The following is a 22,744-nucleotide window of genomic DNA, read 5'->3' as shown; positions in this document are numbered from 1 at the left end:
AGCTGCTTGGAATCCTTTAGCATACTCTGCAGAACTACAGCACTCTAGTTCTCTGTAGATAATTCTCAGTATTTCTTGAAGCCACAAATCCTAGGGTTCCACACTGTTAAACTATGGCGGCTAAAGGGATATAATAGCCTAATGCAGACATACCCATGGTCATTCTGATGATTTTAGGCTGTAAAAGGCACATTTGTTTCTCACTGCAAGTTCCCTATCTTGCTTTCTTCTGGAAGCCTTGCATAGAGTTTAATTTAGGAATTGCTGGTGCATGCCTGTGGTCCAAGCTTTGAGGCATCCAGGCTGCACAAGTGACCAGTTCCAGATGGGAGAGAGACAAAAATAGATCATGGATGGTGCTTCCATGTTTTCTCCCTCAGTGCACCATCTGGTGTTTGTTTCCAAGTTGTTTTCCTCCCAGTCCAAGCCCTATATAATTTTTAAAAAGCTTAATACAGTTGTGTGACTGTCCTTCTGGATTCAGTCCCTGCTGCCACATTCTTAGCCAACTGTTATTCAAGAGGAGGTGGACTATCAGCTGTCAGTGTTTAGCTTTCCCCCAACTTCATTCTGCCACTTACTTGCTGGCAGGTCCTTGCAAAGTGACTTGATCTCCGGTCCCACTGTTATTTCCTTGCTGCCATAGCAAGGTAAGGTATGTACAAGGTAAGAATGTACAGGTAAGAGCTTGGAAGTAGTGATGCTTTTGGACTACATCTCCCAGAATCCTTCAACCCACACAGGCTAGCTGGGGATTCTGAGAGCTGTACTTAAAAAAAAAGGCAATGTTTCCCAAGCTCTGTTTTTTGTGTTATGCACTAAAGTAGCTTGACTGGCTTTAGATACCAAAGGTGGGCAAAATGTAGGCTGTGGGCCACGTATGGATCCCCTAGCCCTGCTTTTTTGGCCCTCGAAGCCCCCCAACAATCCCCCAATTTTTTTAAAAGGGCAAGATTTTGGGCCACTTTTGCTCCAAAACCATGCAGGAGATTCCACAAATGTGTGAAGACATACAAATATATCCTCATCTACACAAGCACCCCAGAACCTCAGTTCTGATCCCAAATATCTCTGTTTGCTTCTGCTGTCTTTCTCAAAATGGTGACCGGAAGTAATGGCATTTGAAAGGGACTACAGAGGAGAACAGAGCTATTCAGGCTTGCTGTGTGTAGGAGTGCAGACTGCAGGAGTGGGCTTGGAGAAGAAATTGGCCTCTGGCCTCTTTGCTGTTGGACGCTTCTGCTATATACCTTGACCTAGACAGGGCACAGGTGCCATCTGCTGTTCTACCTGAGATATTAAAAGGCCCTGTGTTGGGCATCATGCAGTCAAGATTTAGACTGCTCTCTGCTTTCCGTATATATATTGTGTAGTTAGCTACTCTCTGGTTTCCAGTCAGCCAAAGTAATACGCCATTATATTCACAGTGAAAAACTAGGCAGCATTTGCCTTGTGAACCAGGCTGACACTTCGATTTGTAGGACAGGCGCAAACCTTGGTTGGTTTTCAAGGTACCACAGATGTAATTTACCACAAACCAGAAAGTAACTAGTTAGGCAAAGTACATGAAAGGAGATAAGCAACATGCATGTGTGGAACTCATTTCTGTTGCACGAAGCCTATCTAGTAGGTTCATTGTTTAAACAGAGGACAGATTTTTCATGTTCTAGTTTTTCTCCTTACAGTCACCTCTTTCTTTTGTGTTTCAGTGTTTGAACTTGTGAAAAAAGGGTAAGCTTGTTGTTCTTAATATTAATTTATACAAAGCTGTTAATGCACATATCACAAAACAGGCAAATAAAAAGACAGTCACTTGCCCCAAGGGTAGTAGAGTCTTGATCAACCTATTGGGGGGGGGGGGGGGGTTGTTCAGGTGTGTTTGGACTGCAACTCCCATCATCCCCAGCCAATCGAATCATAGTGGCCACCATCTAAGTAGTTAGACCACAGTGACTTGAGGGCACTATATTAGGAAAGGTTGATCTAAAGCAGACTCAGAGCTGAACCTTCAGCTTCTGAGACTGCTTCAGGTCTTGGTCTCATGTTCTCAAACCTGTCATTGCAGATTCTACATATTGGAAGTCCTAAGGCCCTTGAAAACGGTGGAGGCTGGTGGTGGCAATGTCATTGGAGCAGTGAATCCACTCCAGTTTCAAATTTGATCTTTCAAACCTGATCTTTAAAGGAATTTTATCTAGGACCCTGTTCCCTCTGACATTGGAGCCACCAGCCTCCACTGCTGGAAATGGCGGAGGGTCTGGAAATGGGATAGCGATCTGCACCATTATGGTGGCTTGCTGGAGCAGAGAGAACTGGTAGCTTGCTCTCTGTTGTTCTTCAGTGCCAGCTCTATCCAGAAAATAGTATTGCAGCTGCCATCTCAGCAGGTGTCAGGCGACACTGCGGACCACTGAGGATCCATCTGGTACTATAAAGCTTTTGACTCAGCCATGCTTTCCTTACTTGGAGCTGCTTTTTGCATGGATAAAGGTTGTGCTGCTTTCTTGAATGAAAGTTTACTGCCTCTCACTTTACAACTGCCTGGTTTTGACTTACTTGTCGCCACAGACTTGACAAAGGCCTTGTTTTTAGGCCAACCTGAATCTTGTCTTTGCAGGCCTGTGATGGAAGTCCCAAACCTTAAACCTCTTACTGAAGACCAGGCTCGGTTCTACTTCCAAGACCTGATCAAAGGCATTGAATATTGTGAGTTTTCTTGGCGGTGTTTAGAAAAATAATGACAAGGGAGTGGGAAGTGCAGAAAGTCATACGGTTATCACTGGAGTTAAAGCTTTTGTATTTCTCTGTAGTCCCATGACTTGGTTCTGCAGTAGGAGGAACAACTAGAAGAGGACATGACTCTGAGCGAGTGCAGCGTGACACCTCTTCACTATCACATAACCATTGCAGCCTTGAACACTTTGCCACAGTAGCTTTCTCTTTCTCAGCATAGGGATATAGCAGTGAAGGCTCCAACACCCTTCTGATTTGGAAAATGAACCCAAAGATGTATGTGGCTTAAATATCCTGGAAGCACCAGGTCCTGTTTGATCTCAGAAGTTAAGCAGGTTCAGGGCCGGTTAGTACTCGGATGGGGGGATAACCAAGGAATACCAGGATCTATAGGTTATATTTCAGAGGAAGGCCATGACAAATCACCTCTTGAGTATTCCTTGCTTATGAAATTCATGGGATCATCCTAAGTCACCAGGTGATTTGAAGGTATATACACACATGCACATAAAAAAAGGATGGAGTGCCTTCAAGCCATGTCAAGCTTTCATGCCATGTCAGGTTTCTGTCTTATCCTGTCTTCACAGTGCACTATCAGAAGATAATCCACCGGGATATTAAGCCTTCCAACCTCTTAGTCGGAGAAGACGGGCACATCAAAATAGCTGATTTTGGTGTGAGCAATGAGTTTAAAGGGACAGATGCTCTGTTGACCAACACAGTGGGCACGCCAGCGTTCATGGCTCCAGAAACCCTCTCGGAAACCAGAAAAATATTTTCTGGAAAGGTATGGACAGGGCAAGGCAGAGAGACTGTTCAAACAATTCTGATGCTCTACCATTTCATACAGGGTGGGCAAATATCAAGGCTTGTGAGGGTACTCTCCTCCTGCCATGCGACCTAATTTTTAATTTTAAAAAATTCATTAAAATTATCCCCATATATTTTAGACCTCCTTGGGCTGCTTTTTCAAGCACTAAGTAAACTGGAGGTAAACTTCTGCTTTACGTTTTGTTTAAAAATAAGCCTCTCTTGAGCTTGAAACAGTTCCTTGAAGGGGGTACAAAAATTGCCCTTTTGGGGACTTGGAGGACATTTTAGTACAAAACTACAAAATGGTCTTGGGCAGCTGTATGCCCCACTCTTGATCTATGTAATGTTAATCATCTGAAACTAGACTGTTGGAATTGGTTCAAAGGCCAAAACACACCACATGCTAAAACTAGGAAAGCCTGGATTCATAGTCTTCCCCAGTTGAGAAGATTGGTTCTGAGGGTCAAACAGATGGTGTTTATGTGTGGAAGAAGTTGGGAAAAGGTCGATGATGTTTAATTTCTTTCTTCCCCGCTCTTCCATCTTTTTTCTAAGGCTCTAGATGTTTGGGCAATGGGGATCACGCTCTACTGTTTCGTCTTTGGACAGGTAACTAAAGCCTCCCCATCTTCCTAAATTACTGAGGCTGGTGGATGCACAAGCAGATGAAGACTAGCTGCGATCGTAAACTATGGCAAGGTTAAGAGGTCCTGTAACACCACCCAAAAATTGTGGTGTAAAAATGATCTAAAACTTAAAATGTACCATTTAAAAAAATGTATTCTTGTTCTTAGCTGTATGTTGGTTGAAGTACTAAGTGACTGAAAAATTCCCCCTAAGATGACATAAATGTAAATGAATGTAGTTTTTCCTATGTCAGAAGCCAGGCCAAAGCTATTGCAGGTTCCACACATTCTTTACATGTGGAGCCAAGGCATAAAGCTAGCTAGGACTGGAGATTGGGAAAGTTACTTTTTTGAGACTGCAGCTCGCAGCATCCCCCAGCCAGCATACCATTCTGTGAGTCAGAGTCCAAAAAAGTAACTTTTCCAAGCTCTGGCCAGCATTAAGCTCTGTACATTAGTAAGGACAAGTGAATTACAGAACTCACTTATATATGAGTAAATGATGCCCACTGAATGAGTGTGATTTTGGAGACCAGGGTTCAAGTTAGCCCTAAACCACATGTTGCTTTGTAATGCTTTGTTGGGTTCTCTTCTTCTTCTTCTTAGTGTCCTTTTATGGATGAGCGAATTCTAAGTTTACACAGCAAAATCAAGAGCCAGATGCTGGAATTTCCAGACCAGTGAGTATACCCCATATAAGCGTTTATGAATATTTTAAGTGTGGGGCCACAGACCCACTCAAATGTTTGAAAACTAACCGAGTGCATTTAGCTTCTGTTACATTCCTCTGCCCGTTCCTTTCTGTGCTCAAGGATATTTTGAAACCTAGCTTTGTAACCTTAAGGACTAGAAAATTGCTGTTAAAAAGAAAAGAAACGAGAGCTGTTATTCTCATGCTATAGCTTATGTGGCACAGCTCTGCCAAGTTCATTTGTTTTGACTCCTCTTGATTTCCCCCCTTTTTAAAAAACCACTGCAGGCCAGACATTTCTGATGAACTGAAGGATCTGATAACAAAGATGCTGGACAAAAGTCCTGAATCCAGGATCACTGTTCCAGAAATTAAGGTATCTGACGGTTAATCCCAAACCTCTTGTGAGGTATGGCGTTCTTAACTTTTTCAGGATGCTCCTCTTTTCTTTGAGTCCCTGTTTTTGTGGGCCTGGGACTGGCATGCTTCTCCTTGTTGCCATCTCTACTACTTTCTGAGCCTGAAAACTTTATTATAAAAGTACTCCTGTATCTTATAGCCTCAGAGTTTCTTAAAGCATTTTACAAACAGATTAAAATCTGTGTCAAATAAATTTCAACAGATCCATTGCATTTGGATGGCACATTTTAAAAAGAACTTTCTTTTCCTATAGTTACTTTGCTTGTTTATGTATTTATGTGTTTGCTGTATGTATGTATTGTTTATTTAATTTATATCCCACCTTTCTCCCAGCATGACACACAAGGCATCTTACAATACAGATGAAAACAAACTACAGTTTAAAATCTAAGAACCAAATAATTACATAACTATTAAACAAGCAACCCTAGTAAAAATACTAAATTTTAATACTAAAATACTAGGGTCTGCATAGGGGCTGCATCTTGTATATCTGTCTTCTACACCATACACAGCTTAAAAATTTTTGACCTTGTCCCTCATCATCTTTTTCAAAGCTAAAAGTCCCTAAAAGGACTTTCCTCAGAGGAGAGTTGGCCCTGTCCCCTGTTCATGTTGGTTGCCTTCTTCTGAATTTTTTCCACCTCTGTGATGGCCCTCTTTGAGATGCAGCGGCCAGAAGTGTATACGGTGTTTCCACTGTGGTCACACCATTGGTTTGTATAAGGACCTTATATGTGTTCTCCAGAGTCGGCTCCAGTTCACAGCCCAGCTGCCATGTTATGGACCAGTTCCAGTTTCCAAACCCTCTTCCGAGACAGCCCCATGGAGAACATATTGCAGGAGGTCCAATCTAGAAGTTACCATGGTGTGTATCTCAATGTCTGAGCCACAGCTTTAGCTGTGGGTTATTTTATGGTAGCTGTATTGAATTAGGGATTCTTTGTGCCCCCAAAACCACTCAAAATTGTCAAACGCTTTTGTAAACAGTGTAAACCACTGTTCTAAATTTGGTTTTAGCCATAACAGGATAAAGGGATGTCAACTTTTGTCAACTGTTCCCCCACTTCCCAGTGTCCTCCTTATATTGATTCCACATCAGCCCCTGGTAATTCTTTTCTTTGTAACAATACTCAGGCTTGCTACCATTTGTGTTGGTGGTTTTTATCATTATTATTATTATTTGCTTCTTAGCTGTGAAATCCATACAGACTTGATTCAGCCAACACCTCTGTTAGCAAAACTCATTTTTACAATGGCTGTTTACGCCTCATCATCCTCTACCTAGCTAGAAGATTTTTTAGCAGCGTCAGCATTGGAAAGACAACAAAGGAGGTCTGGAGAAACACAGACTTTCAGTGCTGGGTTGCAGCCATTTGTCTGTATTAAACAATGCACTAAATAAAGCTGGGAAAGAGTGTGATGCAGGGTTTCTCAAAGGTTCAAAATGTTTTTGTTTTATTTATACAGGGCTTCCCTGACCTGCTTGCTTTGTTTCACATGTGCACATTGACAGTTTTGAATAGAACATTTTGCTGAAACATGTTGAACTGATCTTCTTTGTTGTGGTGTAGGAACCCATTCTCTGTTTTACCTGTTTGTTTGTTTGTTTGTTTTCTGCCATTCGTACCAAATTTACTATTAAAGAAGTCAGGTCCAGGAACATATCTGCTTTGTTAACTGGGATGTGTCTGCAGCTCTGAGAAGGCAACAGGATGAGTCTTTTGTCTGTTTCAAACAAGGTGCACCCCTGGGTTACCAAAAATGGAGTGGAACCATTGCCAACAGAGGATGAGAACTGCACACTTGTTGAGGTGACCGAAGAAGAGGTGGAGAATTCAGTGAAACACATCCCAAGCTTGGCCACTGTGGTGAGTGAGCCCTGGAAAGCTACATTTGCCTCTTCTGCCTTGGTTGGTGCTGTAGGGATTTTGCCGCCCTGTCTTCACAACAGATCAAGATTGGTTTTATACCTGTTGAAACACTCAAGGAACTCTACTGTTTGGCTAAGAGTCCATTACACAGAATGAGATAATAAAGGACTGAGGTGATAACATTCTATGCTGTATCATTTAAGGCAGTGATTCTCAAACTTCTTAATCGCGTAACTCTCTTTATATATATACTCTCTTTATATACGTGTCAATACCCTGACGCTTGACATAGTGTATAAATAAAAATATTTTGTTTGCTGGGTGTGCGTATTTTTGCCCCATTGTTCATGTATATTCATATTGTAACATTTTATCAGGAAATAACACTTAATTTTTATAATTTGTTTTATTTATATACCGCTATTCCAAAGATCATAGCGGTGAACAGCAAGTAAGCTAATTAGTAAGGACTTTTATTTAAATAAGTTCAAAACCAAATTCAGCACGTGTAAATTTTACACATACTGTCTCAGCCAAACTCACATGCACCAGTGCTCACAGATATGTACACAGCCATACTCTTTCATTTTTTCTTTCACTCACACACATACTCATTTACTCTCTCATACAGTCACTTTGAAGCATTCTTTCGCTTGTCTTGTGTATATGAAAGTATGTAAAAAAAAGAGGAAGAGTGTGACTGAAGCAGAGGAGGAGGAGGAGGAATCTGTCCTACTGTTTGAGAACCACTGACTTAAGGCTTTGGAGGTGGAATCTGGTTTTTAAATACTTTTTTGGAATGCTTTCTCATATTCAGAGAACCTGTGTCCAACATGGAGTAGGCTGTGAGTAACTTCTCTCTTCAATGTGCTGGTTTGCAGTTCCAGACCATGATAGAAGATTCCTGGCATTAAAACCAGCAGCAACAGTAGTAGTAACAACTCCATGTATCTAGTTGGCATTATTGAGCATTAAGAACAGTAATAATGAGCATCCTCTCTTGCAGATCCTGGTAAAATCAATGATCAGGAAAAGATCTTTTGGAAATCCATTTGAAGGGAGCCGAAGAGAAGAGAGATCCTTGTCTGCACCAGGCAATTTGTTGATGTAAGTCTCTCTGGGGCTGTGGAGTCAGCTGGGAATTTTCAAGTTTACGTTGTGAAAGATTTGGGTCAGGAGTAAAGGGAGTTTCTTTGAGAGCTGATTGGTGGCTTTGAAGAAAATGACTAACGGGGGACAAGCATTGCAGAGCTTTCTCAACCATGTTCAGCAGAGGAGAATGTGCTGAGTTTCTCCATCTTGAGGGGGGAAATGGTTGTGTATGACACATACCTTCCACCTGCCCTGGTTGAGCAGGGACAGTCCCAGTTAATCCTGTCATCTCACTTTACTAGCTGTTCTTGTGGTATCTTAAATGATAGCATCTTTTCTCTGGCATAAACTATCATAGACTGGAGCCCATTTCGTAGGATACCTGTGACAAATGTGCTGTGCTCAGGAAACCTCATCCCACTCAAAACCTGACTAGCCTTTAAGGTGCCATAAGGCTCTGGGTTGTTTCAACACAATGTTGTCAAAAACAAGAATAATTACCGAGAGCCATAACAACTTCTGTCTCTATTCTTCTACCATCACCTGCAATATAGGAGTGGACTAAATTGTCTCTCTCTTGATGATCAATTCATTTTTGAAAGGGCTAACAAAAAGGGTCATGAGTGAATGCAGCAATAGTTCCAAGCTTTTTGTTCTAACCATGAGGACAGGAACCGCTTTAAAAATATTTAAGAAAAGGTGGGACTTCTTGTCCTTCCCAATCCTATGTGGAGAACTAGTTCCTGAACATCAGGATACATGTGGCATACACTGCATTCTGCTTAGAGATCCCTTGCTTCATGTTTGAGATTCGGTTTCTTTGAACTCCAACCAGATATCACAGTGGCTAGTTGGTTTGATGCTGGGTGATTGTGCCCTGTTTCTTTTTTTTGACTGTGTGCGTTCTCACATCCAATTCCTCCCTCTTCCTCTCCTTCCCCTTGACCTCCCCTGACTCCAGAAAAAACAAAGCAGGACATGTGAAATATCACATCAGTCAAAGGTAAAGACTGTGACTGCCTAGTCACACCTAGTCCTTCCTGTCTGTCTGTGTCATGCGGTGAACTGGGCTAAGGAATGGATGAAATGGGCATGCCGTGGGGGAAGCGAGAGCATGAGGCCAACTTCTGCCATGTGGAATGCTTGTGCTAGGACCCCGTCTGAAATATGTGGCATGATGGCTTTTCTTTCCTTTTGGTTTCAAACCGTAATGCAGGAAGGGGCTGAGCTGGTTTGGTGGCCGGAGAGATGGATGTGCACGTAGCTATTGGCAGGGATTTGCTCTGAAACAGCTCTGTGGATTAATTTTTTTAATTTCCTGAATAGTTGCACCAGACTCCAAATCTATGGGTATAGAGCCCTTTTTGCATTGATAGCAAAACTGCAGCACATACATACAGTCACACACTTCTCTCAGATTTCAGGGCTCCAATGCCTGTGCAGAGCTTTTGTTCAGCACTGGGGAAGATTCAGCTCAGGCTCTGTGCTGATTCCTTCCATGTCGATGTTTAAAGTTTTAGTGCAAGGCTTGGGGAACTATAGGCTTCCAGATGTTTATGACCTCCAGCAGCCATTGCATCCATGCCTTGTAAGGGAAAAATGGGTGTTGCAGCTCAAAAACATCTGGAGGGCCATAGCTGCCAATATTTGAGGTGGACCAACCAAACAACCAATTGATTGATGGACTGATTTTCTGTCTTTCTCCTGAAATGGGAATGAAGGCAGAAATTAAAGTCCAGCTAAAATACAATGATTCTGATCCAAATGTTACTGACATGAGCCTTCATTTGTATGAGTGTCATTTCCATACTAGAACTCCTGAAACAGTGCCACATCAGTTTAACTGTAAGTCAGCAGCCTCAAGTGGCCAAGCTTTACCAGGACTGTACTTCTTCAAGCCACCCTTCCATACGTACCACCCTCTCTCCCCTTCTTTTTGCAACCTCTTCCAGTATCCTCTTGTTTTTGACTAGGAAGCAAAACTGGTTGATTTTTAACATGTATTTAATTTCTTTTTTTAAAGCAGGAAGCAAAGCAGCGAAGACAACCTGAAGAGCATCAGCGACCTGCCAAATGTGGGCGAGGATGAATTGCTTTCGTGAGGCTCGCTGTTTGGGTTGCGACATGGCCATTAGTCCCCCTCTCTTTAAGCTCTTTTGCAAAGTATGCTTCTGTGGAAAGACAACACTGTGGAGCCCAAGTTCAACATCCAGCCTTTGGGGACATGGGCATCCATGCAGAAGCTGAGCATTCAGCTCCGCTTGTGACAGCATGCTGGACAAACCAGAATCCATCCCCTTGATGGGCCCTGGAGACCATCACTGGATCACATCTAGCATCAAAAGATTGGGGACGCAAGCAAGCCTGCTCTTAGACACCATCCGGAGGGAGCGTCACGTGGACGTTACAAACAGCAGATGAGCAACCAAAAACGAAAAGGGACATTTGGGTGGGAAGAGAGGGCCAACCCTTTTGCAGAGATGATGGCCTGTCTTTGCAGAGTCCGTTCAAAATGGCACTTTTTGACCAGGTGGGAATGGAAAGCCTGCTTGCAACTTGCAGGAGTAACGTGCATCTTTTCTTGCTTAGGTATTTTGTTATTCCTCCACCTCCCTTTTTCTACTGATCTTTTTTTTCTGCATGGAAACACAACAGACAAATATGTCACATTGGGGGCTTGAGTAACACTCGGCTTTTGGCCGGTAGATACACCGCAGCTCTGTTGACAAGCAGTTGGGCTTGTGTTTCCTCGAGGATCAAATATGACTGTAATCTCAGGAGCGAAGGTGGCGTTGCCTTTAGGCTTCCAAGTCCTCCAGAAAAGCAAGGGGAAAAGTGATTTTCTTTCTCTGTTGTCAAAAAAGGGCTCAACGTTGCCAGAAGCTTGGAGAGCTGGGTTTTCAGTGTGACGGTGTTCAAACGCAAGTGGAAAACATGTGCTGGGAGGCAAAACCAGTTCCGCCCAGCTCTTGAAGCACTACCTAGAACTTGCTGTTATTGTACTTGATCTCTCTGTCAATATGTACAAAATTCAGGGTTGTTTTCTTTTATTTTCATTTTTTAACAAACTAATAATCCAACACTTCCTGGTATGTTTCATGGTTGAATACATTTTACAGAATAACATGTAGCTTCTGAGTATGCTCCAAGGGACTCTACTGAAATCATAGATAGATTTTGCTGCTCGCTACTGTTCCAGTTTGCTTTTAAAGCGGAAGCCACTCTTTCCTGTTTTACCCCCCTTTATCTTAAATGTGTTTTTTTTCCTTCTCAGAAGGGGACCAACCTTAGATATCCCTGCGCATGCATAGCCAGTAGCTTGAGGACTTGTCTGTCAGAGCGAATGAGCTGGGGCCACGTAATGAAATACTAACCTCCTTACATAAGCATTTGCCCTGTAATCTTGCCTTTGCTAAGATGTGGACTTGTTGCTGACCTAGCTTTGCACTGTTTGTTTTTGTGTTTTTAAATCTACTTTATAAAAAGCCGTTGAGGTATTGACCTAATTCAAGACAAGGGGGAAAGCATTCAAAACCAAATCAGATAAAATGCAGCCTCGTTGCTCATTTCAAAAAGGAGCGTGTTGGGGAAATCTCTCTGGCAACCAGGCTAGCTTTTTGTGGGTCAGGTGATTTTGGACACAGTAGTTTTCTTACCTTCGTGTTTGAAAGTGGTACGATCCCCAGAAGATATTCTAGCTGTCCTATTCTATCCTAGCCAGATGATTTCTGAACCTTTGAGAAGCCCCGCTTAAGCCCAGAGGTATTCTAGGCCAAGAGCAGACCCAGCTTAGATCTCAGCAAGGCCCTTTGTGTATTCATTGAGCCCATCTTGGTTTTTGTGCTTGTTTTTTCAGTGAATGCTCTCTGGGGTGAAGTGGTGCAAGAAGAACAAATGAAAGGGCCCTCGGAGAGCCTGGGAACCAGCCACATCAAGGTTTGGGAAAGTGTGCTCCATCGGCCTTGGGAAGGCCCTCCCTGGCAATTTTTGGACCCCTGCCTCAACTGCCTAAAAAAGATAGAGACAAGTTTGCCATATTAGCCCCAAATGGGTCATTTTAGGGCCTTATTTTTTAACCGGAAGTGAGTTCCTTTTTTAAAATTACTTTTGTGAAGGGGCAACCCCTTAACCTCTGATAGTTGCTTACTCTTGGGCTAAATTCAATGGCCTGAATAGATACAGACATAGAGGAGCCTCCAGAACGCACAACCTATTTAAGGTAAACTGTTGTGCCGCCATCTTTTTTTTCCATTTTTGCCCTCCTCCTGTCCGCCATTTACTTTGTACTCAGGTGCCAATCCATTAATGTATGGGGCTTTTTTCAAGTGGGGAATAGCCTTGTTTTCAACAGGCCCTTCTACCCCAAAGACAACACATTTAGTGTAGAGAGCAGACAAAGCATGGCCACATTTTAACACAGCTGGCTCTCAAAAAGAAATGATGCAAGTGCAACTGGGCTCATACATACCCAAGTTCCAGGATGCCAGGCTGTTGTTGGGCTTTTGTTGTGCCGGGTGATGCTGCAGTCTTGCCTTACTAATGTGAGTGTTCTCTGGTACGGTTCAAATGCCAATGCACCCCTTACACACACTTTGGGCTTCCAGACGGACAGCTCTAAGTACAAGAATCTGAACAAAGTGCCCAGGTATTCTGTCCTCTCATTTAAGAGGCTTTGTGGAAAGACAAAAAGGAAGCATGAAGTAGTGGAGAAAAATAAGATGGTTAGAGGTGGATGAGGATGTCTGAAAGCCCCATTCTAGTTAAATTTTGTAAATGGGTTTGTTTTGCACCACTGGGAGTTCCAGCAGGGGCTCCATAGGATTGGAAAAGAGACCCCCAAGGGCTGGTCAGTCTAACCCTCTGCCAGGGCTGAAACCCACATCTAAAGTACCCCTGAGATGTGGCCTCCCAGCCTAGAATCATAGAATAGAATCAGAGTTGGAAGAGACCACAAGGGCCATCCAGTCCAACCCCCTGCCATGCAAGAAATCTCCATTTAATGAAAGGGAGTCCACCAGTTTGTGATGGCAATCTGTTCCACTGTCAAACATCTCTTGTCAGGACGTTCTTCCTAATGTTGAATCAGAATCTCCTTTCTAGCCATTTGAATCCATGGGATGGGTTCCTGTCTCTGGTGCAGCTTGTTCCATCTTCCGCCTGGCAGCTCTTCCAATATCTAAAGATAGCTGTTATACCTCCTTTTAGTCTTCTCCAGGCCAACCATGTCCATGTCCTCCAACCGTTGGCCTCAGGGTTCAGTTTTTGGACCCTTGACCATTTTGGTTGCCCTCCTCTGGACGTGTTCTAGTCTGTTGTTCTTCAATGTGGTGCCCAAAGCTGCATACAGAACCTCCCTGTGATACTGTTGCTTCCCTTGATCTGAACCTGTATCTGTGTTTTGGGTCCAAACCTGTCCTCAGATGCAAGTGAGACGTAGCAAGGAGGTACCTCTGGGCTATACATTTTCTTCCACAGTCAGCTTATTCCTGGAATAGGGGAGTGCTTGGTCATTATAGTTAGATGCAGTGGTGGCTTCCAAGTCCATGGGGCAGTGGATCCATGCCGGACTTTGATTCAGGCTTCAAAAAGCCGGTGCAAGGTGCTGAATGCTAATTCTGCCTAAGTCCAGCACCATAGAAGGCTTCTTTTTAAAGCTAGCCAGAACCTGGTAAGGATTCCCCATCCCACTGGCATGGAAAGTCATATAGCTTCAACATGCCACCCAACTCAAGCCAGGTTTTGCAGATATGTTTTCTAGTTCAGCAATCCCCAACAGTGGGGCTGATAGAAGTTGTAGTCCAAGATCACAAAGGTGATTGGGGAAAGGTACCTGAAATCTCACCAATTGAAGAATCTGGATGTCAGTGTGGGGAAAAAAGTTGGATATATAAAGAATAATGAGCGGTGTCTTTGACGGCAGTGTGTGCTTTCTCTTTATATAAATGTAAGCCGGAATGACTCAAAAGGTGTACTTTGTTAGAGTATGGCTGCTACATAATAACCCAGCGTCTTTCTCCCTCCTCTGACCTAAGCTCTGTAATATTGCTCATTTTTAAAATTTTACCAATGAATGCCCAAGGCGTGTGTATTTTAGCCCCGATTCCTCTCTACTATGCATTCTACTTCGATCAGGTGTCCCAAATATGATGTATTTAACACTTTAAATTACCTTTAACAACCGACAGACCTAAGAAGGAACTCAAAGGTGCCTCTCCAGAGAGGCTTCTGTGCTCAAGCTGAAATAAAACCGAGGGATAAAGCTCAATCCAGCTTCTCAGGTTGTGTTTATTTGTCCGCAAGGATTACACTAAATATATAGGCCAGTGCTGCTGTTATTCCAGAAAAAAAGTGGCACATACATTTGGGATTGGTGTTAGAAATCCAGCAAACCGATTAATACCACTTCTTTCTCCTGGCCTGAGACTTTACTCTTTGTTTGCAATATGCCAAAATCCTATTTTTGAGATGGAATATGGCGTAAATCTGATTCAAGCGGTAGAACGTTTCTGGAGCCATACTACTTTAGCCATTGCTCTCTAAAGGCACTCCCTGCATGTAGAAAGCCAGCACAGCAAAGGAACTGAAAATGTTCCCCGAAAAAAGACATCCAAAAAGGAAACCTTGCTTTTGCCATTTTACTACCCCTGTTGTATAGAATGGGACTTCAGCATCCATGGATTTTGGCATTCCCAAGGGGCCCTGGAACCAAACCCCAGTGGATACCAAGGTCTGATTCCCACAACCTTTTAAACCGGATCGCAAATCAGTTTGAACCGGTTCAAATGACCCTGGTTCCCACTTGAATCGATTTGCTGAAGTGATTCGGAGAGGCGAGGGCCACGTGCCAGACCCATTTAACCCGTGTCTTTTTATCGCTGATGTTTTCCGCATCTTTTTGGACCCACGAGAATTCTTGGGAGCTGTAGTTTTAGCAGACCCCCATTTTCTGGGTGGAAAAGAGTGTCAGATGTTTCTAATGCATGCAGACTGGGACCTATTGAAGACCAAGACTGCTTCTGCAAGGCCAGTATCTAGGTGGGTATTTGGGGCCTGTTCACATTGCCCAGTTACAGTGCTACGATTCCACTTCAATTGCCCTGGTGCCATTCCATAGGATCCCGGGAGTTGCAGTTTGCTAAGGCCCAAGAGCTCCCTGGCTGGATGACGTACTAGTTTGTTTTTTAAAGCCAGTTGAAGCCAACATAGGGTTGCATCTACATGACAGAAATAACGCAGTTTGACACCACTTTTTAAGTGCTGTTGCTCTATCCTCTGCAATCCTGAGATTGGTAGCTCAACAAGGTCTTTAGTCTTTTCTGCCAAAGAGTGTTGGTGTCTCACCTAAACTACAAATCCCAGGATTGTGTAGGCTGGAGTTGAAGTGGCATCAAAGTGCATTATTTTGAGTCTGGATGCACTTTAGGAGAGTTAGAAATCAAAAGCAAGGATCAGTGTGCTGATATGACCACTAGGTGTCACTGTCATCACATTTTCTGAATTGACTTAAACCAGAGGAAACATTATAATCTCAGAGCAGATCTGGGTCAGTGAAGGCAGCTGCTGTGTTTGTGGGTATTGCTTCTTGAACAGAACCTTTGGGGACCAGAGGCAGAAATAATGTGCAAAGAAGAGGGATTCTTCCACTCTGGTGCCACAACAGTGCCCAGGATTCCATAGCATTGAGCCATGGCAGTTACAGCAGTGTCGAGCCAGATTATTTCTGCAGTGTGGGTGCAGCGCTAGTATTGATGCCATGCTCCAGGGCTGGGGTAAGAAACAGGAAGGCCTCCCAATGGTGTTTTGACTGGAACTCCCAGCATTCCAGCCTCACCCATTGCTGACTAGGGGGTGCTGGGAGTTGCAGTCCAAAAGCATTAGGAGGGCTATATGCTTTCAGACATTAAAGCATCTACACTACAGAGTTAATGTAGCTTGATGCCACTTTAACTGCCCTGGCTCCATGTTATGGAATTTAGGAATTGCAGAATTGTGGCTCTGCTCTGGCACCACAGCAAACTATAAATCCCCGGATTCCATAGAATGGAGCCATGGTAGTTAAAGTGGTGTCAAGTCGCATGCATTCTACAGCATGGCAGCTGCCTAAGTATTGGGTTTCATTCCAAAACAAGAAGTGTTGGAGTTCTAGGTTCTTTGGATGCCCAAACATCTGGAAATCTTTCTCCAGTTGTCAGGTGTAGGACAGCTCATGGGAAGGAAAGCACTTCGCATATGCTCAGAGGCACATTTCTATTGAAACATTAATTAACATTACAGAAAGCAACCCTGTGGCTGTCCAGATGTTGTCCTCATCCCTGGACATTTTGGAAGTTGCAGTGGATAACATCTAGAGACCTACACATGTCAGGGACACTTGTTGTGGATTTCCTCCATCATCACCATCATCATCATCATCAGGTTGGACTAAATGAGCACTGAGGTTCCATCGAACCCTGCAGTGCTGTGATCTGCGTTGGGTAACCGTGGTACATAGCTTCAAGCAAGCCAGAGAGAAAGATCTAGATCAGTGCTTCCCAAACTTTGGTCCGCCATGTGTTTCGGACTTGAATTCCCCGAAGGCCCTAGCTGGTTTGGCCAACAATTGGGAATGCTGGGAGCTGAAGTCCAAAACATCTGGATGATCCAAGTTTGGGAATCATTTGTCCAGATTGTGGATACTTTTACAAACAGGGCTGGGCAAGATTGCAAGCCCCAGCAGTCTTTAGCCCGGCATTGCCAGGGTCAGATTGCAAGCCCCAGCAGTCCTAGCTTGGCATTGCCAGAAGCAAGCAAGCAATGCTGGGAGTTGCAATGGAGCAAACCTCTGGAAGGCCATAGTTTCCTCCGCTGTGCATAAGAACTGTCAGGATTGGGATCCCTACATTTAAACAAAACAAAAACACGCACACACACACACACCTGGAAAGGAGATGAAGGTAAAGGTGGAAAGGCAGGGAAAGGGCAGTGGCTTCACTTTTGCAGTGCACATGTGCAGAGAAGTATCACAAGCCTACTAATGTTGACCCTTGGCAGATGCTGTGGACAGACGGCGAGGGCTGGTTGAAAGTGTTTGCTCTGCTCCTTTGCTCAGCGGAGTGAAAGAAGTTGGCAAGATGGTAAGTAGGAGGGTTTATTTTGGTGCATTTCTGGATTCCTCTGGAGGCTTTCCTTTTGGAAGACTTCTGGGCATGTGTGCATGTTCCTTCCTCTGAAAGAGCACTGACAACGCCCAGTATTTCTTGGTGGTCTCCTATCCAAGGACTAGCTAGGGCTGACCCTACTTAGCTTCCAAGACCAAACAGGATCTTTTTTAGGGCAGGCCTTAATTCAGAGGAACGTTTTTCTGGGGCTACTTCTTTCCAGCATTGTGCTTCCAGTCTCAGAAGCGTATTTGAAGGAAAGTGTGGGTTGCCTCTGAGCATATGCAGAGTGTCTCTTGCCATGATGCTACAATAGGAAGTCCATTGCTGCCAGCTCTCTTCATGGCTGGGTCTTTCGGCTTGGAAAAGAGCTTGGAAAAGCTACTTTTTTGGACATTTACTCCCAGAACCCATGGCCAGTCCTCAAAATCCTCCAGCTGTTCTAGCTGTGCTGGCAGGGGGATTATGGAAGCTGTAGTCCAAAACTTTTGTAAGCTGGGAATACCAGGGGGTCCAACCTATCCATTGCAGGCCAAAGTCCGAATAGAAAGTAGACTGGGCTCTTTCTGCTGCTTCTGGGATAATATTTGAAACTTGCAAAGGATCCTGGAAACATCAGGATTCTGAAATTCAGAGATTCAGGAGTCAGGCGAGGAATCTGAACCCTTATAGGAAAGACATCCTATTGATCTTGGTGGATTTTAAATGCACACAGAGCTGAATTGTAGGACCAGTTTAGTAAAGATCCTACTCATTCTCTGGGTTATTATTGTGTGACTGATTTACTAGATCTGAGTAAGCCTTTTGTTTCTGGAAGGGCATGCCTGTTTGAGGAACTGGGGCGACAGAAGATAAAGGCTCGGCAGAACAATGGCCTAGATTGGATTGAATATAGTTTTTTGGTAGCAAAATAAACCTCCACTCACTTTAAGCCTAGGTAGCAAGCCAGATTGCAATCGCTGTGCAAAGGAGGGAGAAAGAAAGGTCACTGTGAAATGCCGAATACTTCTTCCATTAGAAGTGTCAAGGAGGAAAAACCTTCCTTGTCGAGGTGTGTCTGAAATACAACATACTCTCCAACTAGCCTGATCTGGCAGGGACACGCCTGATTCATCCCCTGCCGTCCCACTTTTCCAGCTGTTTTGGAAATGTCCCGGTTTCTTTCTCCTTCTCCATTCCTTCTCAGCTTAATACTACTACTAATAATAATAATAATAATATGTTTTTTAAAAAGCACACCCTCTGGATGACCTTGAGCAAGTCACACTCTCTCAGCTTCAGAGGATGGCAAGGGCAAGCCCCTTCTGAAAACATCTTGCCAAGAGCCCCACTTTTAATAGGTTCACCGTAGGGTTGCCATAAGTTAGAAACAACTTGAAGGCTCACAGCAGCAGCAACAACAACACTTGTCCTTCCTGGCCCTTAGGAATAGGCTAAGTTTGGAAACGGAGTTGACATCTTGTTTTGGAAACGGAGTTACTTGATACTCATAGTTTTTTGTGGGTTTTCCGGGCTCTGTGGCCATGTTCTCGAAGAGTTTATTCCTGCTGTTTTGCTAGCAGCAGCTGTGGCTGGCATCTCCAGAGAATGCCGTCAGAGTTGATCATATGTTTTCAGTAGACTTTGGTTCACCATGAGTTGGGATATTCTCACTTGATGTCTGCATTTTTGTTTCCCGTTTTCTCTCCCTGGGTTCCCCTCAGTTGGTGTTGGTGTTAGGAGATCTACATATCCCGCATCGATGCAGCAGCCTCCCAGCCAAGTTCCGAAAGCTCTTGGTTCCAGGGAAGATTCAGCACATTCTCTGCACTGGGAATCTCTGCACCAAGGAGACTTACGAATACTTGCGGACTCTGGCCGGGGATGTTCACATCGTCCGAGGCGACTTTGATGAGGTAGAGAGACACTTCTTTAAAATACTGGTGTGAAGGTCTTTCTTCTGGACTGATGGAATGGAAGCTCTGGTTTGCAGACTAGGGAGGATTTGCATGGAACAGAAGCTTTGGTTTGCAAACCAGGGCAGTTTTACATGGACTGGGTGTTCTGGTTTGCAAACTGGGGAGCTTCTTGCATGGAAGAGGTGTTCTGGTTTGCAGACTGGGAGGTTTCTGCATGGGACAGAAGCTCTGGTTTGTAGAATAGGGTTTTGTTTTTTGTATGCCTGAACATCCTATCCATTGCTGGTATGTGGTCACTCAGACCTTTTCCAGATTGGAATTTGACCTCCAGGCCAGCAAGAGGTCTCCATCTCGGTTATCCAAGAACCAAACTGACCTTTCCCACTTTGCCTTTAGCTCTGCCCACCTCTATCCAAGACTGGAATTCAGCCCTTGTGCCAAAAAGGTTCTTTGCCTTAAACTCATATGCCCTGTGGTGCTTTATCCAAATATTTTCCCGTCTTAACTTGACTGGCAGAGGCTCTCCAAATTTCCAGATCAGGTTTTTCCTATCTCTACCTAGGAAAACTGGGGATCAAATTTGAGGTCTTGTCCATGCAAAGCACACGCTCTGCCTCTCAATTGCAACCCTTTGTTTTCTGGGGCTTAGCTTGGAAACAGAGAGATGAGAGAAATCTTCTTGCTTAAATGAAGGGCCTGTTTATGTTTTAATGACTATGCTGCCTTTCCACTGGCATGGGACCCAAAGGTGGAGTCCGAAGGGTTGCACCATCTGAATGTGGGCTCCTCCAAACGTCTCATTATTGCCGCTACCGTTTTCGTGATCAGACGTGAGAACCCATGACTTTGGGTAGCATCTCAGGCTATGGGGTGTATGTGTGTGTTGACTGTTCCAGAAGAGTGAGCAACCCCAACTGAAGGCAATAACCTTACAATGTTTATACACTGGAAATGCAAATTTTAAAGCCGAAAAACATTGGGAGAGGGTTTCCGTAGCCTTTGGAGGGTTGGTGTAACCGTACTGGATGACAATGGGACCCACAAGGCCAGTGGACAGACATTGCCCACCCTGATGTACAGTATCTCTGATGGGGCTATTGGTGAACCGCTAACCATATTCTTCTCCAGGGGCTGAATTACCCGCAGCAGAAAATTGTCACCGTTGGACAGTTTAGAATTGGCTTGATCCACGGCCATCAGGTCATTCCTTGGGGCGATCTAGCCAGCTTGGCCATTCTGAGGCGGCAACTGGACGTGGACATCCTCATTTCAGGGCACACTCACCAATTTGAAGCATTGGAGCATGAGAAGAAGTTCTATATCAACCCTGGGTCGGCCACAGGCGCCTACACTGCCTTGGAAAGGTGAGAGCGGTACTCTTTGCAATGTTTCTTTCTGAAAACCGGAGCAGTACATTTGGCTTTCTTTGGGCTTGAGTGTGCAAAGTGCAAGGTCAGCACTGGCAAGAAAATATGGATGGATGGATGGATGGATGGATGGATAAAAAGATAAGCAAAAAAAATGTCCTAGGTGGTAGAGGGATGAAGAGGTGAAAACTACGTTGCCTTCAAATACAGAGGGTCCATAATAATAATAATAATAATAATAATAATAATAATAATAATAATAATAATAATTTTTAATTCTTAGAGAACATCTCTCTGGGAATCTCTAGGTTCTCCAGTACAACTCTGAAGTCAATGTGAAGTCAAAGGCTTTCATGGCCAGCATCCATAGTTTTTTGTGGGTTTTTCAGGCTATGTGGCCATGTTCTAGCAGAGTTTCTTCCTGACGTTTTGCCAGCATCTGTGGCTGGCATTTTCTGAAGTCAATGTCCACCAAGGTTGACCATAGAATCACACCGGAGGACCTACAGATGCCTAGAGAAGTGTTATCTCTAGGGATATCTAGGTCCTCCAGCATAACGCCAGGGTCACCTTCTGGTGGACATTGGCTGTAGAGTCACACTGGACAATCTAGAGATTCCTAGAGCGAACATATTAAACAAATCCACAAATAAGCAAATCTGCAAAAATCAAAGCCGCAACTGTGGAGGGCTGACTGCAATGACAAGAGTCCGGCAACTAAGGTGAGAATGGATAGGCTATTTATTTAAGTGGATGCTTCCCAGTTTGGGTTACCCTCCCTTTTCTTTCCTTTTTTGAAATCTCAATTTCTTTTCATTGCAGATATATGATGAACGTTGCACATTTTGGCCAGTTATTATTATTAATTTTAAATGTGCAGTGAAATTCTTAGCCGTTCTTACTTTAGCGATGAGTTATCTGTGTGTTTTGAGCACCGCTTTAACGTTCCTAATAGAAATACTCTGTTCCTTCCAGAAACGTCACTCCGTCGTTTGTTCTGATGGATATCCAATCCTCCACCGTTGTAACGTATGTGTACCAGCTCATTGGAGATGATGTGAAGGTGGAAAGGATAGAATTTAAGAAGTTCCCAAATGCTTAATTTTTTTGATGGAATATTAAAAACATATTCTTGATGGGATTCTTCATCTCTTCAAATGCATTTCTGGGTGCCATTTCTGGGGATGCTTTGAAACTGTCCCCAGAAATGGCGTCCCCTGGAATCCGATGGGAACCCGATGGGAACGCTCGGCGGCAGCGGTGGTGTTCCGCCGTGCAGTAAACTAGCATTCTGGGCCCCATCAGGTTCCCATTATGCTCCGTGCTCTCCCCCGTTAGAACGCACCGGGGAACGTTTTAACCCCGGTGCGATAATCTTCATTGTCACTTGCCAGCGGAAGGAGAGCAAGAAGGGAGACATCTTGGCCTCTCTAGGGAGGGATTTTTAAAGTCTGAGAGTAGCCACCAAGCAGACCCTGTCTGATTTGGGTGGACTGGATCTTGGCATGACTGGAAGCAATACTGTGTCATTTCTGGTTCTGACATGGCATCATTTCATGGTGGTTTGGGTGGTTTGTGTTTTTTCAGCCATTTTAAGGGCCCAAATTTAATATTTTGGTGGCTTTGGCCCTTCAAAAGACACAAAATAGAGCCCCACAGGGTCCCCAGGCCACACTTTCTGCATTTGTGCTTTAAAGAGAGGTAAGGTCTCCTCTGGGACTGCTCCATATCCTGGAACTGTGATGCCCAAAACTAGACACAGGATTCCCGCTGAAGTCTGACCAAAGCAGAATAAAATGGTACTATGACCTCCTTCTGTCTGGACCCTCTACTCCTGGTAATGCCGCCTGGAACTGTATTGGCTTTATTTGCTGCTACTTCAAACTGTCAGCTCATGTGAAACATGGAGTCTACCAAGACCCCTAGATCCTTTTCATGTGTGCTGCTGTCAAATCAGATGTCGCCCATCTTCTATTTGTTCATGTGATTTCTCCTCCCCAAAATTAAGTACCCCACATGTATCCTTCCTGAAATTCATTTAGATTCTATTGCCTGAGATAATAGCTGTACCTCCAGTTTGGTGCTATCTGCCA

At 44.0% G+C, this 22,744-nt stretch overlaps 2 protein-coding genes across 12 annotated transcripts in view; both read left to right on the top strand.

Annotated features, from left to right (window-relative positions):
- Positions 1–14,514, top strand: part of CAMKK2 (calcium/calmodulin dependent protein kinase kinase 2) — a 41,604-nt gene extending 27,090 nt beyond the window's left edge. For 4 of the 11 annotated variants that reach the window (XM_042441569.1, XM_042441572.1, XM_042441570.1 and 1 more), the window contains 11 exons: positions 1,686–1,731; positions 2,618–2,706; positions 3,321–3,520; positions 4,102–4,155; positions 4,779–4,852; positions 5,152–5,239; positions 6,032–6,151; positions 7,026–7,154; positions 8,164–8,264; positions 9,211–9,252; positions 10,273–14,514. In XM_042441569.1, coding sequence (XP_042297503.1) covers positions 1,686–1,731; positions 2,618–2,706; positions 3,321–3,520; positions 4,102–4,155; positions 4,779–4,852; positions 5,152–5,239; positions 6,032–6,151; positions 7,026–7,154; positions 8,164–8,264; positions 9,211–9,252; positions 10,273–10,351 — 1,022 coding nt within the window. In that variant the 3' untranslated portion in view covers positions 10,352–14,514. Of the gene's footprint in view, positions 1–1,685; positions 1,732–2,617; positions 2,707–3,320; positions 3,521–4,101; positions 4,156–4,778; positions 4,853–5,151; positions 5,240–6,031; positions 6,152–6,930; positions 7,155–8,163; positions 8,265–9,210; positions 9,253–10,272 lie in introns of those variants that run through there. The other 7 variants (XM_042441573.1, XM_042441576.1, XM_042441575.1 and 4 more) reach the window with 7 other exon arrangements.
- A 2,769-nt stretch (positions 14,515–17,283) lies between these two features.
- On the top strand, positions 17,284–21,753 carry LOC121916569 (vacuolar protein sorting-associated protein 29-like). Its single transcript, XM_042441850.1, has 4 exons — positions 17,284–17,362; positions 19,090–19,281; positions 20,413–20,648; positions 21,627–21,753. Exons 1-4 carry the CDS (start codon positions 17,360–17,362, stop codon positions 21,751–21,753), a joined length of 558 nt encoding a protein of 185 aa, XP_042297784.1. The 5' UTR covers positions 17,284–17,359.
- Positions 21,754–22,744: the final 991 nt, after the last annotated feature.

The sequence above is a fragment of the Sceloporus undulatus genome, chromosome 10, assembly GCF_019175285.1.
Source record: "Sceloporus undulatus isolate JIND9_A2432 ecotype Alabama chromosome 10, SceUnd_v1.1, whole genome shotgun sequence".
Lineage (NCBI taxonomy): Eukaryota > Metazoa > Chordata > Lepidosauria > Squamata > Phrynosomatidae > Sceloporus > Sceloporus undulatus.
Note: the sequence above shows the minus strand (reverse complement) of the source record. Positions and strands in the feature narration are given on the sequence as shown.

Coding starts and splice junctions, on each gene's coding strand:
- LOC121916569 (XM_042441850.1), top strand. Junction 19,282..20,412: donor TCCGAGGCGACTTTGATGAG/GTAGAGAGACAC, acceptor ATTCTTCTCCAG/GGGCTGAATTACCCGCAGCA. Junction 20,649..21,626: donor GCCTACACTGCCTTGGAAAG/GTGAGAGCGGTA, acceptor TGTTCCTTCCAG/AAACGTCACTCCGTCGTTTG.